This window comes from Xenopus tropicalis, chromosome 10 (genome assembly GCF_000004195.4).
Source record: "Xenopus tropicalis strain Nigerian chromosome 10, UCB_Xtro_10.0, whole genome shotgun sequence".
In the NCBI taxonomy this organism is placed as follows: Eukaryota; Metazoa; Chordata; class Amphibia; order Anura; family Pipidae; genus Xenopus; species Xenopus tropicalis.
The window spans coordinates 3,080,074-3,095,680 of record NC_030686.2 but is presented as its reverse complement, the minus strand read 5'-3'; the positions used below and the strand labels follow the sequence as shown (position 1 = coordinate 3,095,680).

The 15,607-nt window shown below is 51.6% G+C and overlaps 2 protein-coding genes across 3 annotated transcripts; one reads left to right on the top strand and one right to left on the bottom strand.

Annotated features, from left to right (window-relative positions):
• Window positions 1–933: 933 nt before the first annotated feature.
• Window positions 934–5,239, top strand: atp5f1e (ATP synthase F1 subunit epsilon). Its single transcript, XM_031894746.1, has 3 exons — window positions 934–1,345; window positions 3,215–3,375; window positions 4,670–5,239. The coding sequence occupies exons 1-2, from the start codon at window positions 1,314–1,316 to the stop codon at window positions 3,336–3,338; spliced, it is 156 nt and encodes a 51-aa protein (XP_031750606.1). The 5' UTR covers window positions 934–1,313; the 3' UTR covers window positions 3,339–3,375; window positions 4,670–5,239.
• Window positions 5,240–7,397: 2,158 nt separating this feature from the next.
• tubb1 (tubulin beta 1 class VI) lies at window positions 7,398–14,192 on the bottom strand. Of its 2 annotated transcripts, none has more exons than XM_031894677.1 (4): window positions 14,060–14,192; window positions 10,634–10,742; window positions 9,553–9,663; window positions 7,398–8,969 (listed from the first exon to the last, which is right to left on the bottom strand). In XM_031894677.1, exons 1-4 carry the CDS (start codon window positions 14,114–14,116, stop codon window positions 7,870–7,872), a joined length of 1,377 nt encoding a protein of 458 aa, XP_031750537.1. In that variant the 5' UTR covers window positions 14,117–14,192; the 3' UTR covers window positions 7,398–7,869. The 2 variants fall into 2 exon arrangements, with proteins under 2 accessions (XP_031750537.1, XP_031750538.1); XM_031894678.1 differs by lacking the exon at window positions 14,060–14,192 and adding an exon at window positions 12,329–12,445.
• Between the last annotated feature and the right edge of the window lie 1,415 nt (window positions 14,193–15,607).

Sequence of the window (15,607 nt, the reverse complement as noted above, 5' to 3'; positions counted from 1 at the left end):
ATCCCCCCCCCTCACCCCCAGCAGCCGATCAGCAGAACAATGGGAAGGAAGCAAGATAGCAGCTCCCAGTAGGTATCAGAATAGCACTCAATAGTAAGAAATCCAAGTCCGGCTTGGGACTCCTCCAGTTACATGGGAGTAGGAGAAACAATAGGTTAGCTGAAAGCAGTTCTAATGTGTAGCGCTGGCTGAAAGCTCAGACTCAGGCACAAGGCACTGAGATGGCGCCTACACACCAATATTACAGCTACAAATACATTTGTTGGTTGAAGAATAAAAGGTTAAATGGCAGAGGGAATTATTAGCTGTGTAACAGTGTCATTTAGAGATAAACAGTGCCCATAAATATCAACAGAATCCCTTAAACAACTCTATAGGGATCACAGCGGAACCCAAATCTGATCCCGCTCACCATTTCATTGGTTGCCATGGGTTACTGCCCAGGTGCAAAGTGTTTTTAAATGAGCCCCACTGTGTTCTCGGTGCTGTTACTATTGGCTCCTGAGCCCTAAATCACCCAAATCCCAACGCTGACCCACCTGCCCTAGGGGTAAAGCCGCACAAGGCAGCAGCGTCTATTTTAGTTTTCTTGCCGCCATAGGTCAGGGCAGGCCAGCCTGCAGCTGTCGTTAAACTACAACTCCCACCATCTTGTCAAAGGAAGATAAGAGCAGTAGTTCAGCAATATCTGGAGGGATGGAATGAATGTGGCCCCATATATTTATCTCTTTATGGCAGTGGTTATTAGAGTATTTAGGTTTAAGCCCACTTTCAGGTCCCACCTTAGCACATAACAAAGATTAAGTTATAGGGAAAGACTTGGGTTTCAGTCACTCAGTAACTGGGCTTTCAGGGGGGGGGGGTATCTGGGAGGGGGAAGAGATTTCCAGACTGTATTTTATATTACAGAGTGTTACTGTTCCTTTATTTGAAGTAATTACATGAAGGAGGCTTAGGTCACTGTGTTCCCTCTCTCCTTGAGGTACAAAATGTCCCGGCCGCCATCTTGCTATTAGGTTACTGTTCTGTTTATTTGCTCGCAATAAAGTTGTTACAAGCAAAAAAGAAATGCGAAAGGGAGCGAAACCATCGAGATTCGACGAGGATAGAACGCCTCCTCCTGTCCGCTCTTGTTATTGGCCGCTGCCTTTCACCCTCCAGGGCTGCGTGTGATTGGCTGATATTATACAGCGCTTCTAGGTCATTGGCCGCCGACAGATATAGGTCCCTCCCTTTCCTATCGGCGCTTTCTGACCTTCTGTCAGTCGCTCTTCGGTCACTGGTTGATTTGGAGATTCGGTTCCTGCGGCAAAATGGTGGCTTATTGGAGACAGGCCGGGCTCAGGTAGGTGAGGGGGGGCCGGGCTCAGGTAGGTGAGGGGGGGGCGGAGGGTATTGGGTGTTTCTAGCCCGGCGGCTTCATCCCTGAGGGCTAAATACCCCCATAGCGAGGCCCTGTATGTAGCCAAGCGGTATATATATACACTCCGTCTGTTAGCGACTTATTTATGTACATTATTGTCCCGGCACTGGGACATTTCCCCCCCACCCTACCACCCACTCTGCCCCCCCCCCCCCTTGAGCTGGCTAAATCTGCCCCCCCCCCTTGACTGGCTAATCTGCCCCCCCCTGAGCTGGTAAATCTGCCCCCCCCCCCTTGAGCTGGCTAAATCTGCCCCCCCCCCCCTTGAGCTGGCTAAATCTGCCCCCCCCCCCTTGAGCTGGCTAAATCCTGCCCCCCCCCCCTTGAGCTGGCTAAATCTGCCCCCCCCCCCTTGAGCTGGCTAAATCTGCCCCCCCCCCCCTTGAGCTGGCTAAATCTGCCCCCACCCCCCTTGAGCTGGCTAAATCTGCCCCCCCCCCCTTGAGCTGGCTAAATCTGCCCCCCCCCCCCTTGAGCTGGCTAAATCTGCCCCCCCCCCCCTTGAGCTGGCCTAAATCTGCCCCCCCCCCCCTTGAGCTGGCTAAATCTGCCCCCCCCCCCTTGAGCTGGCTAAATCTGCCCCCCCCCCCCCTTGAGCTGGCTAAATCTGCCCCCCCCCCCTTGAGCTGGCTAAATCTGCCCCCCCCCCCCTTGAGCTGGTAAATCTGCCCCCCCCCCCCTTGAGCTGGCTAAATCTGCCCCCCCCCTTGAGCTGGCTAAATCTGCCCCCCCCCCCTTGAGCTGGCTAAATCTGCCCCCCCCCCCTTGAGCTGGCTAAATCTGCCCCCCCCCCCCTTGAGCTGGCTAAATCTGCCCCCCCCCCCCCCTTGAGCTGGCTAAATCTGCCCCCCCCCCCCCCCCTTGAGCTGGCTAAATCTGCCCCCCCCCCCCCTGAGCTGGCTAATCTGCCCCCCCCCCCCTTGAGCTGGCTAAATCTGCCCCCCCCCCCCCCTTGAGCTGGCTTAAATCTGCCCCCCCCCCCCCTTGAGCTGGCTAAATCTGCCCCCCCCCCCCCCTTGAGCTGGCTAAATCTGCCCCCCCCCCCCCTTGAGCTGGCTAAATCTGCCCCCCCCCCCCCCCTTGAGCTGGCTAAATCTGCCCCCCCCCCCCCTTGAGCTGGCTAATCTGCCCTCCCCCCCCCCTTGAGCTGGCTAAATCTGCCCCCCCCCCCCTTGAGCTGGCTAAATCTGCCCCCCTTGCACTGGCTATTGGCTAAATCTGCCCCCCCAGGATCTTACCATTACCTTTAATGATGGGCTGTTTCTTACATGTGTATATGTAACTTAGTGTAAAGGTGGCCATACACAAGCAGATCCGCTCGCTTGGCGATGTCGCCAAGCGAGCGGATCTTCCCCCGATATCCCCACCTACGGGTGGGCAATATCGGGGAGCATTTAGGTAAAAAAAATAATAATCCGATCGTTTGGCCCTGGGGCCAGACGATCGGGTTATGTGGGCGGCAATGGGGCAGTCGGATCGGGGACCGCATCAACGAGCTGATGCGGCCCCCGATCCGACCAGATTTTCTAACCTGCCCGATCGAGATCTGGCCAATTTCAGGCCAGATATCGGTCGGCCAGGCCGCTCTGCTCTCCCCATACACGGGCCGATTAGCTGCCGAATCTGTCCAAGGGACCCATATCGGCAGCTATAGTCGGCCCGTGTATGGCCACCTTAAGAAACTACCCCCCCAGTGAAGCCCCAGTGGCGCAGGTTTTCCTGCCTATAACAAGTCGGGGGGGGTCTGACACCCCAATATGTGAGTAACTGTCGCTGCCGTTTGCCCCCCAGTTACATCAGGTACTCGCAGATCTGCGCCAGGGCGGTGCGGGCGGCACTCAAGCCTCAGTTTAAAGTGGAAGCGGAGAAGGCGGCATTGGCCAATGTGAGGATCGCTAAACCGAAGAAGGAATAACTGCCGGCGATTGGATGAGGAAGCGGCCAATGGAATGGTAACGAGGAACTCTCTGCTCCCGCCCCCACAATGTGCTCTGTGTATTGGGCCTTTACATTATAGATACAGAGAATTCTAAAACATTGCAAATCTGCACACAAGTGCCCCCCCGTCCCTCCCTGTGCCGCCCCCCCGTCCCTCCCTGTGCCGCCCCCCCGTCCCTCCCTGTGCCGCCCCCCCGTCCCTCCCTGTGCCGCCCCCCCGTCCCTCCCTGTGCCGCCCCCCCGTCCCTCCCTGTGCCGCCCCCCCGTCCCTCCCTGTGCCGCCCCCCCGTCCCTCCCTGTGCCGCCCCCCCGTCCCTCCCTGTGCCGCCCCCCCGTCCCTCCCTGTGCCGCCCCCCCGTCCCTCCCTGTGCCGCCCCCCCGTCCCTCCCTGTGCCGCCCCCCCGTCCCTCCCTGTGCCGCCCCCCCGTCCCTCCCTGTGCCGCCCCCCGTCCCTCCCTGTGCCGCCCCCCCCGTCCCTCCCTGTGCCGCCCCCCCGTCCCTCCCTGTGCCGCCCCCCGTCCCTCCCTGTGCCGCCCCCCCGTCCCTCCCTGTGCCGCCCCCCCTGTCCTTCCCGATGGATTTATAATTAGAGAACTTGTATTGTTGCCATTTATATGTAGCATGTGGTGTCTCAGTAATCCATATTGGCACAAGAGCTAGCACTTTATAGACGTAATGACCTTCCTGCTCCAGCCCTGATCTCTCTGCTATAGGAATTCTGTTGGTACCCAATAAGCAGCCGAGGAATGTTAGGGGTTGGTCACCTTTGAGTTAACTTTTAGTATAATGTAGAGAGTAATATTTGCAATTGGTCTTCATTATTTATTTGTAGTTTTTTTTTTTTTTAGTTCATTTTCAGTTCAGGAGTTTCTGCAGCTATTTGGTTGCTAGGGTCCAAGTTACCTTAGCAACCAGGGAGTGGTTTGGATGAGAGGCTGGTATATGAATAGGGGAGGGGCTGAATAGAAAGATAAGGAATAAAAAGTAACAATAACAATACAACTGGAGCCTCACAGAGCAATAGGGTTTGGCTGCTGGGGTCAGTGACCCCCATTTGAAAGCTGCAAAGAGCCAGAAGAAGGCAAATAATTAAAAATCTATAAATCATAAATAATGAAGACCAATTGAAAAGTTGCTTAGAATTGGCCAAATAACATACATACAATGGCTTCTGGGGCCATTGGTTATGTAAGACTTCATTCTATTGGTCGTTGTGACTTCACACAGATCCTGTACATTTATACAGATATATAAGCTGCAGAATTCTAACTGCCACATTCTAACTGCCACATTCTCTCTCCCCTGCAGCATGTGACTCTTACCCAGCAGCTCGTTCCTCCTCTGGGCGAGAGAAGTGCAACCCCCCGCGGCGGCCGGGGAGACCCTCCTCCTGTGATGCGGAATCATTAACTTAACGAGGCAACTGTTCTCTGTTCCTACATTGAACTCCATGAGTAAATAAATCAGGATCAGATTTGTTTCTAGTTTTGGGGAAATGCCCTTTGTTTATTTATAGAGTCTGCACTCACACCGACACTCACACTCACACCGACACTCACACTCACACAGCGAGTTTGTATCTGTTACTCTGGGTGGGAGCCCGGAACATTCCTTCTCTGTATCTTTGTGTTTATTGATCACATGATTGGGTTCCGGGCTCCTCCCTTAGTAATGAGTCAACTTTTTCTTCTCACCCCAAAAATGGAGGTGAAGTGTTTTTCTAACTAGGGGGACCCCTACTATTCCGACTGCTGCTCATTCCTGTAGTTAAAGCTTAGGAACAACCAATCACTGGCTTCGTTGATGAGAGAGAACTACTTGGCCTTGAATTCTCTGCTTACATTGGCTGCTTATTAAACGGAAAATATTTGAAATTGCCATTTTGGTATTTTTTTTTTTAAACAAAGTAATGCACCATAACAAGTTTTATGGTGGTGATAACACAGGTTATTGGGGTACATTGTCCATTATTATAAACTTCAACAATAGCTCCCTTAAGGGCAAAGACACACTGAGCTACTAGTAGCAGCTACTAAAACAGACAGTGCTGATCATTTACTGATAATTGTCTCTATGTGTGTTTAGCAGAGGCAACTCTCAGTATTATCTATGGCAGGGGATTTTCTGGTGTGTAGTAGCCATGAAAAAGTAGCTGCTACTAGTAACACAGTGTGTCTTCACCCTAAAGACACATGGAGCTACTAGTAGCAGCTACTTGTCGTTGCTACAGAAATGGACCATGCTAATAATTTACTGATAACTGCCCCTATGTGTGTTTAGCAGAATTTACTCTCAGTATTGTCTATGGCGGGGGATTTTCTGGAGTTTAGTAGCCGTGACAAGTAGCTGCTACTAAGTAGCTCTGTGTCTCTTCTCCCTTAGGGTGAAGACACACAGAGCTACTAGTAGCAGCTACTTGTCACGGCTACTAAAACAGACAATGCTGATCATTTACTGATAATTGTCTCTAGCAGAGGAAATTCCCAGTATTGTCTATGGCAGGGGATTTTCTGGGGTTTAGTAGCTGTGAAAAAGTAGCTGCTACTAGTAGCTCAGTGTGACTTTGCCCTAAGGGTGAAGACACACAGAGCTACTTAGTAGCAGCTACTAAACACCAGAAAACCCCCTGCCATAGACAGTACTGAGAATTGCCTCTGCTAAACACATATAGGGACAATTATCAGTAAATGATCAGCATTGTCTGTTTCTGTAGCTGCTACTAGTAGCTCCGTGTGACTTCACCCTAATACTAATACCTAATTGTATAGGGCGGAGCTTACTCTTGCACATTGTGTGGGGGAGGAGCTATAAGTGCAGCAATGTATCCTATGAGTACAGCTAACATTTGCCCATACGTTTGCCCTTTGCATTCTCTGGAATCCAGTGGCGCCGTTTGATTGGTGGCGTCTGTGTGACTTGTGAGGCAGGGATCTGTACTTGAAGTGAGTGGCACTCACCCTCCTCTCTGAAGTATCCACTTAAACTAACGAGTGTTATTCTGTGGGGCGTAGTGACATTCTCAGCAGCTCCTTGTGCAACGGGGACGGGAAGGGAGCGATTGTGTGATGGGGTTCCTTGATCAGCTGGTACTGCTATTCCCAAAGTCTCATTGGCTGCAATGAAATAGGGCGGAGTATAGATACACTGGCTCCTTCTGTACAATGCACGGGATAGAGCCAAGATAGCCCCTCCCTGCTGGTCCTTGGATCAATGATAAGGGCACTCAGCCTGACTGTCAGTATGGGGAGTTCTGGGTAGAAAGCCTATTTGCCTAAAAGTAGGTCGGGCTGAGATTTGGGGGTAAATATTGCTGCCCTGAGGCTGATACACCAGTATGTTCCTACAGCTGTAACCCCGAGCAACGGCTGAACCGCCATTGGGGGCTAAATGAGGCCCCCGCTGCTCTAGAGTAAAGGTGTCCAACCTGTGCTTAAGGGGTTGTTAACTTTAGTATGTTCTAGAATGGCCTATTCCTAGCAACTTTGCAATTGGTCTTCATTATTTTATTTTTCTTTAGACTCTTTGCAGCTGTCAAATGGGGGTCACTGACCCCGGCAGCCAAACCCTATTGCTCTGTGAGGCTCCAGTTTTATTGTTATTGTTACTTTTTATTCCTTATCTTTCTATTCAGCCCCTCCCCTATTCATATTCCAGTTGCCTATTCAAACCACTCCCTGGTTACTAGGGTAGCTTGTACCCTAGCAACCAGATAGCCGCTGAAACTCCAAACTGGAGAGCTGCATTAAAAAAAAAAGTAAAATAACTAAAAAAAGTACAAACAATCAAAAATGAAGACCAATTGCAGAATAGCACTCTGTACATCATACACCTGCTTGGGGGGCGGCAGAAGGGGGCCAGACTGAGAGACCCCCTACCCAAGACAGAAGACCTATGACCTGTGTTATGCAAACCCCCCATATAAATGGGGCAACTGTCTGTTTTATTGTAATTTTGACCTTAAAGTGATAAAGGCTCCCAGTACCAAGACCCCCCCACCCCCCAATAATCACCCCACCCCCCCCAATAACCACAACACTTGACCTAAAGTAGAAGTATATTTGTTTTCTATAAACTATGATACATAATATGACATTTATCGCCTATTTATTCTGACGGGGCCCCTTTAAAGCTGCTTCTCTTCAACTTGTGAGGTCAGACTCACTGGTCGGGCACGGAAAGCCTCCGGTGTCCCCTTTATACGGCAGCGGCTTCTGCTTCACTAATGGCCCCCGATATCTGTAACTAATGTCTCCGACTGGTCGATCTCTCCTATTGGCTTTGATATAAAAAAGTGGGCAGAACCCGTTCCCTAAACCCATAATATACGTTTCTATACATGAACCCCAATCCCAGAACAAGCGAAGGGTCCTCCATAATGATTCTGTGATCGGAACCAACAGAATTGCTATAAGGTATGAGGAGGCCCAAAGCCTGAGGAGCAACTTGAGTTCTGTCACTAAATTTTGGTCAATTTTGGTTAAATCTTCTATTTGGGAGCCGGCCGACTCCTACTTGATGACTTTCTCTATCGTTTCTGTGATCCGTATTCCTTCAACCACTTCCTCCTCCTCCTCTTCGAAGTATTCTTCCATTTCGGCCGTGGCCTCCTGGTACTGTTGGTATTCGGCAATGAGGTCGTGGGTGTTGCACTCGGCTTCGGTAAACTCCATCTCGTCCATGCCCTCGCCGGTGTACCAGTGCAGGAACGCTTTCCGGCGGTACATAGCCGAGAACTGGTCGGCGATCCGCCTGAAGATCTCCTGAATGGCCGTGTTGTTGCCGATGAACGTGGACGCCAGCTTGAGGCCGCGGGGTGGGATGTCGCAGACGGCCACCTTGACGTTGTTCGGGATCCACTCTACAAAGTAGGCGCTGTTCTTGGACTGCACCGATAGCATTTGCTCGTCCACTTCTTTGGTGGACATCTGACCCCGGAAGATACCGGCCACGGTCAGGTAGCGGCCATGGTGGGGGTCACAGGCGGTCATCATGGTCCTGGCGTCAAACATCTGCTGGGTGAGCTCGGGCACGGTCAGCGCCTTGTACTGTTGGCTTCGGCGAGATGTCAGGGGAGCGCAGCCCGTCATAAAGAAATGGAGGCGCGGAAAGGGCACCATGTTGACCGCTAACTTCCTCAGATCGGCGTTGAGCTGCCCGGGGAAGCGAAGAGATGTGGTCACCCCGCTCATCGTCATGGAAACCAAATGATTGAGGTCTCCGTAGGTCGGGGTGGTCAACTTCAGGGTGCGGAAGCAGATGTCGTACAGGGCTTCGTTATCGATGCAGAAGGTCTCGTCCGTGTTCTCTATCAACTGGTGGATGGACAGGATGGCGTTGTACGGCTCCACCACCGTGTCGGAGACCTTGGGCGAGGGCATGATGCTGAACGTGTTCATGATCCTGTCGGGGTACTCCTCCCGGATCTTATTAATGAGCAGCGTGCCCATCCCGGAACCGGTGCCCCCCCCAAGGGAATGGACCAGCTGGAACCCTTGCAGACAGTCGCAGCTTTCGCTTTCCGTTCTCACCACATCCATTACCGATTCGATCAGCTCTGCTCCTTCTGTGTAGTGGCCCTTGGCCCAGTTGTTCCCAGCGCCAGAATTTCCTGAAATATTCAGACAAAAAAGAGTTAAACCCTTATGGCGTAGAGAGAAGGTCCAGTCGGATAACTGGGATGGAGATGACTTTGGAGATAGAGGTTGTCCATCTTTACCACAGAATTACTGAGCTGTATATCTTATGGGTCGGGGCAGCAGGGATTTGGACAGGGGTACTATATGACAGGCCCAGTTGCCCTTTGTGTTGGTACCATGGCTGGAGCAAGAGAACTTTAACTGCTAGAAATGACTACAGAACATAGAGAGGCTCAGTTGGCTAATAATTTGTCAATATGGCTAGAGGGAGAGGCCTCAGTCACTGTGGGTGGGGGGTTTGCCCAGAGATTCATTACGGTGGCCCAATACAGTATTTTGCCTCCCATGGCTAGATGAAAAGCCCTCAGTGATGATGTATGGGGCAGTGGGGCAATTGCCTAGGTGGCTGCACCTACAGACATCCGGTTTAGGGACTAAGCAGCCAATGAGATCAGGAAGTGGCCAAGTAGGACATTGTAGCCGACAATATGGGCAGATTTCAGACTTTTGGTCAAGGCCACAATTTGCCCCAATTAGAACCTACAGGAGACGCACCATGGATAAAGCTGTCGGGGCGGAACAGAGGTCCGATGCTGCTGGAGCGGAGACTGTCCATGGTCCCGGGTTCCAGATCCACCAACACGGCTCTGGGCACGTACTTGTGGGCTGGGAGAGAGGGGGAAACGCATCACCATGAATGATTTGGGGTTTTATGGCATATTTAGGGCTAATGTGGCCTTTATCCCCAACTCCCCCGAACCGTCTCATCACAACATTGGGAACTAGTGATGAGCGAATCTGTTCCGTTTCACTGAAAAATTTGTGAATCTTTCAAAAGATCTACGAAACGGCGAAAATGTCGTGCGGCAAAAAAAATTGTCGCCCGCGGCTATAATTTTGTCATCCGCCTATAATTTTCTCGCCCGCGGCTATTATTTTCTCGCCTGTGGCTATTATTTTGTTGCGCGACTATTATTTTGTTGCGCGGCTATTATTTTGTCACCCGTGGCTATTATTTTGTCACCCGTGGCTATTATTTAGTTGCCCGGCTATTATTTTCTCGCCTGTGGCTATTATTTAGTCGCCCGGCTATTCTTTTGTCGCCCGCGGCTATTCTTTTGTCGCCCGCGGCTATTCTTTTGTCGCCCCCGGGGCTATTCTTTTGTCGCCCGCGGCTATTCTTTTGTCGCCCGCGGCTATTCTTTTGTCGCCCGCGGCTATTATTTAGTCGCCCGCGGCTATTCTTTTGTCGCCCGCGGCTATTCTTTTGTCGCCCGCGGCTATTATTTAGTCGCCCGCGGCTATTCTTTTGTTGCCCCCGGCTATTCTTTTGTTGCCCCCGGCTATTCTTTTGTTGCCCCCGGCTATTCTTTTGTTGCCCGCGGCTATTATTTCGTCGCCCGCAGCTATTCTTTTTTGACGCAGGCGAATTTTTCTGCGCCAAATTTTTTCATCCATTTCGCAAAACAATCCGCCAATGGTGAAACACGGAAATTCGCCGCAAATCCATGCCTGCCGAAACATTTCGCCCATCACTATTGGGAACCATGATTCCTGATTTATATCATACTTTCCCCACTTTCCCAGGGGCCTTATTCTCTATATTTGGACCCGTTTGGGTCCCAGCGGAACTTACAATGGGCCTCGTTGAAGTAGACGTTGATCCTCTCCAGCTGTACCGCCGAGTCTCCATGGTAACTGCCCTGGTTATTGATCCCATGTTCATCGCTGATCACTTCCCAGAACTGCATGAAACACAAAATGGAGATGTCACCAGGCTGTTTGGGGGCCCCTCCTGCACCCCAATACCCTACAGCGTTCCTAACCCAGTTCCAGCCGCCCCAGGTTGTGCCCTGCCCGGGGCAGTGGGTTATATATGATAATAAGCCCTAATGGCGCCCAGGAAGCACGGAGGAGCCGCAGCCCTATCTCCCCCTCCATTCAGCAGGACCAGCCCAAGTTCTCCTTATCAGCTCTGCCCAGCGGCTCCGAGACCCCACAGACACACCCTGATGTTGCAGCTCTCGAGCGAGAGTTCCGAGTCCCTTCTGCCTGAGCGACTGTCACGTTATGGGGGTGGGGCTTAGAGGCACAGAGTTATATTCTATAGTTATATCCTGCAATGAGTTTGTTTATCTCTATATTTGTACAAATGATGTGGAAGCTGCCATACTGCTTTATCTTGTAAAGCGGTGCCCCCCTGTTGTGGCCAATTGATCTTTAAATACTGTAGAGCTGTTGGAGGGTTTACCAAATAATAGCTGTAATGCCCCTTCAGCCATTGTTCAACTACTACTCCCAAAACCACCTGGCAGCTCCTGGCTGGGAGTTATATTTCAACAGTGATGCAGATCAGTGGGTTGTCTCCATCTTGCCCTACTGTCTCCATCTTGCCCTACTGTCTCCATCTTGTCCTACTGTCTCCATCTTGTCCTACTGTCTCCATCTTGCCCTACTGTCTCCATCTTGCCCTACTGTCTCCATCTTGTCCTACTGTCTCCATCTTGTCCTACTGTCTCCATCTTGCCCTGCCGTGTCCATCTTGCCCTGCCGTGTCCATCTTGCCCTGCCGTCCCCATCTTGCCCTGCCGTCCCCATCTTGCCCTACTGTCCCCATCTTGCCCTGCCGTGTCCATCTTGCCCTGCCGTGTCCATCTTGCCCTGCCGTCTCCATCTTGCCCTACTGTCCCCATCTTGCCCTGCCGTGTCCATCTTGCCCTGCCGTGTCCATCTTGCCCTGCCGTCCCCATCTTGCCCTACTGTCCCCATCTTGCCCTGCCGTGTCCATCTTGCCCTGCCGTCCCCATCTTGCCCTGCCGTCCCCATCTTGCCCTACTGTCCCCATCTTGCCCTGCCGTGTCCATCTTGCCCTGCCGTGTCCATCTTGCCCTGCCGTCCCCATCTTGCCCTACTGTCCCCATCTTGCCCTGCCGTGTCCATCTTGCCCTGCCGTGTCCATCTTCCCCTGCCGTCTCCATCTTGCCCTGCCGTCTCCATCTTGCCCTGCCGTCCCCATCTTGCCCTGCCGTCCCCATCTTGCCCTGCCGTCCCCATCTTGCCCTGCCGTCTCCATCTTGCCCTGCCGTCTCCATCTTGCCCTGCCGTCCCCATCTTGCCCTGCCGTCTCCATCTTGCCCTACTGCCCAGGACATTGCCCCACTATTTGCACACCCCCTAGCCCAGACAGCTATTCACCCCATTAATTCTGCATAACAGAGTGGAAATCATTGCAGCCGGCAGCAGTAACTACATTAACTCCGTATTAGCCGCAGCGAGTGTAACATACGGTATCACTGCTCCCAGCCAGACCTGCACAAAGGGATAACGTTACCTTGGCCTTGATATGTTTTCATACATAGAGTGCTAGCGGTGCGTTCAGGCGCTTCCCGGGAAGCCCGGCTGCTAATACAATCCCGCCTGTGTCACTATAAGCGCAGGAACAGCCCGATACATATCAGGTATTTCATTACATTCCTTGTGGATTAGAAGCCCCGCCCCCAGCGAGAGGCAAAGGGGATCAGCCTATAGGGGGGCAGGGAGTTGTGCCTATAGCAGGGGGGGGCAGGGAGTTGTGCCTATAGCAGGGGGGGGCAGGGAGATGTGCCTATAGCAGGGGGGGGCAGGGAGTTGTGCCTATAGCAGGGGGGGCAGGGAGTTGTGCCTATAGCAGGGGGGCAGGGAGTTGTGCCTATAGCAGGGGGGGGCAGGGAGTTGTGCCTATAGCAGGGGGGCAGGGAGTTGTGCCTATAGCAGGGGGGCAGGGAGTTGTGCCTATAACAGGGGGGGGGCTGGGAGTTGTGCCTATAGCAGGGGGGCAGGGAGATGTGCCTATAGCAGGGGGGCAGGGAGATGTGCCTATAGCAGGGGGGGGCAGGGAGTTGTGCCTATAGCAGGGGGGCTGGGAGTTGCGCCTATAGCAGGGGGCAGGGAGTTGTGCCTATAACAGGGGGGGGCAGGGAGTTGTGCCTATAGCAGGGGGCAGGGAGATGTGCCTATAGCAGGGGGGCAGGGAGATGTGCCTATAGCAGGGGGGGCAGGGAGTTGTGCCTATAGCAGGGGGGCAGGGAGTTGTGCCTATAGCAGGGGGGCAGGGAGATGTGCCTATAGCAGGGGGGGGCAGGGAGTTGTGCCTATAGCGGGGGGGCAGGGAGTTGTGCCTATAGCAGGGGGCAGGGAGTTGCGCCTATAGCAGGGGGGCAGGGAGTTGCGCCTATAGGGGGGCAGGGAGTTGTGCCCATAGGGGGGCTGCCCATCAGCTGGAACTCAGCACCCCAGGCTCTTGTAGTTACACCCTAAAATAGTCACATTTGCATGCTGGATATGGGGGCCACTATGACCCCTTTAATTCGCAATAAAAGTGATTGGCTGATCCCTGGGCCCATCGCAGTGTCGCCTCTTCCGCCCCAAATGCAAAATTTTATCATAGAAAAGCCAAATTGTTTCAAAACAAAATCTTGGGGTGCAACTCAAACCAAGAAACCCCAACATAATAATAACTGGGTGCACTGAGAGGCTTCCAGAACAGTTCTACAGCAAGGAATATAGACTGGGGGGGGGGGGGAGAAAGGGAGCACATAGGGGGGTAGAAAGAGAGCACATAGACTGGGGGGGGTGGGGTAGAAAGGAAGCCCATAGGGGGGTAGAAAGGGAGCCCATAGACTGGGGGGTAGAAAGGGAGCCCATAGACTGGGGGGTAGAAAGGGAGCCCATAGACTGGGGGGTAGAAAGGGAGCCCATAGACTGGGGGGTAGAAAGGGGGCCCATAGACTGGGGGGTAGAAGGGGGCACATAGACTGGGGGGTAGAAGGGGGCACATAGACTGGGGGGTAGAAAGGGAGCACATAGACTGGGGGGGTGGGGTAGAAAGGAAGCCCATAGGGGGGTAGAAAGGGAGCCCATAGGGGGTAGAAAGGGAGCACATAGACTGGGGGGGGGTAGCAAGGGAGCCCATAGACTGGGGGGTAGAAAGGGAGCCCATAGACTGGGGGGTAGAAGGGGAGCACATAGACTGGGGGGGTAGAAAGGGAGCCCATAGACTGGGGGGTAGGAGGGGAGCACATACCTTTGAGCCAATCTGGTTGCCACATTGGCCTATTTGTAGATGGACTATTTCGCGCATGGTGCCGGTGCTCTGTGGGTGAGCCCTCCGGGTGAGTGGGTGAGCCCTGTGGGTGGGTGGGTGAGCCCTGTGGGTGGGTGGGCTCTGTGGGTGGGTGAGCCCTGTGGGTGGGTGGGCTCTGTGGGTGGGTGACCCTCTCGGTGGAGCTGCAGTGACACTGTGGGAGCCACTAAGTCCCCAGGGTTCTTATAGCCGAGCTGACGTCAGTGAGTGTTATCTCTGCACAGCCGGGCGCCCGAGGGACAGGGAACTGGGAGGATGTGGGGCAAATGGGTCGGGTTGTATCTTCCTAAACAGGCAGTGATGGCGGATACACTGGCTATGATATACACTGGGTTCTATAGAACTGCAGCCAGGGCTGGGGGGGGGGGGGTAAGTGCCAGTCCCTGCACCCCCGAGTTCAGCACCCAGTTTGCTGCTGTTTGGGGTAAGTTCTGACACAGGGGGGGCTCCTTATATATCACATGGGGGGCCTCAGCCAGAGTCTTATCATTGGTATTTACCCCATCTGCCCAATAGGGGGTGTCATTGCCTTCTTGTTCTCTGCATTTCTACTTACACATTGTGTGTCAGGAACAGTAAGTGTAAGCTCCTGAGCCAAGAGCAGATCAGGGGCTGTAGCTTTGCCCCCCTTGGTCATTATAAGCCCTCTGGTACTCGAGGTGCTAATACCCAAGTGCACAGTATCATCTATCTATCTATCTGTCTATCATCTATCTATCTATCTATCTGTCTATGTATGTATGTATGTATGTATGTATCTATCTATTTATGTATCTATCTATTTATGTATCTATCTATCTATCCATCTATCTATCTATTTATGTATCTATCTATTTATGTATCTATCTATCTATTTATGTATCTATCATCTATGTATCTATGTATCTATCTATCTATTTATGTATCTATCTATTTATGTATCTATGTATCTATCTATCTATTTATGTATCTATCTATTTATGTATCTATCTATCCGTCTATCTATCTATCTATGTATCTATCTATCTATTTATGTATGTATCTATCTATCTATCATCTATCTATTTATGTATCTATCTATCTATCTATTTATGTATGTATCTATCTATCTATTTATGTATGTATGTATCTATCTATCTATCATCTGTCTATCTATGTATCTATCTATCTGTCTACCTATCTATCTATCTATCTATCTGTCTATATATCTATCTATATATCTATCTATCTGTCTATGTATGTATGTATGTATGTATGTATCTATCTATTTATGTATCTATCTATTTATGTATCTATCTATCTATCCATCTATCTATTTATGTATCTATCTATTTATGTATCTATCTATCATCTATGTATCTATGTATCTATCTATCTATTTATGTATCTATCATCTATGTATCTATCTATCTATTTATGTATCTATCTATTTATGTATCTATCTATCCGTCTATCTATCTATCTATGTATCTATCTATCTATTTATGTATGTATCTATCTATCTATCTA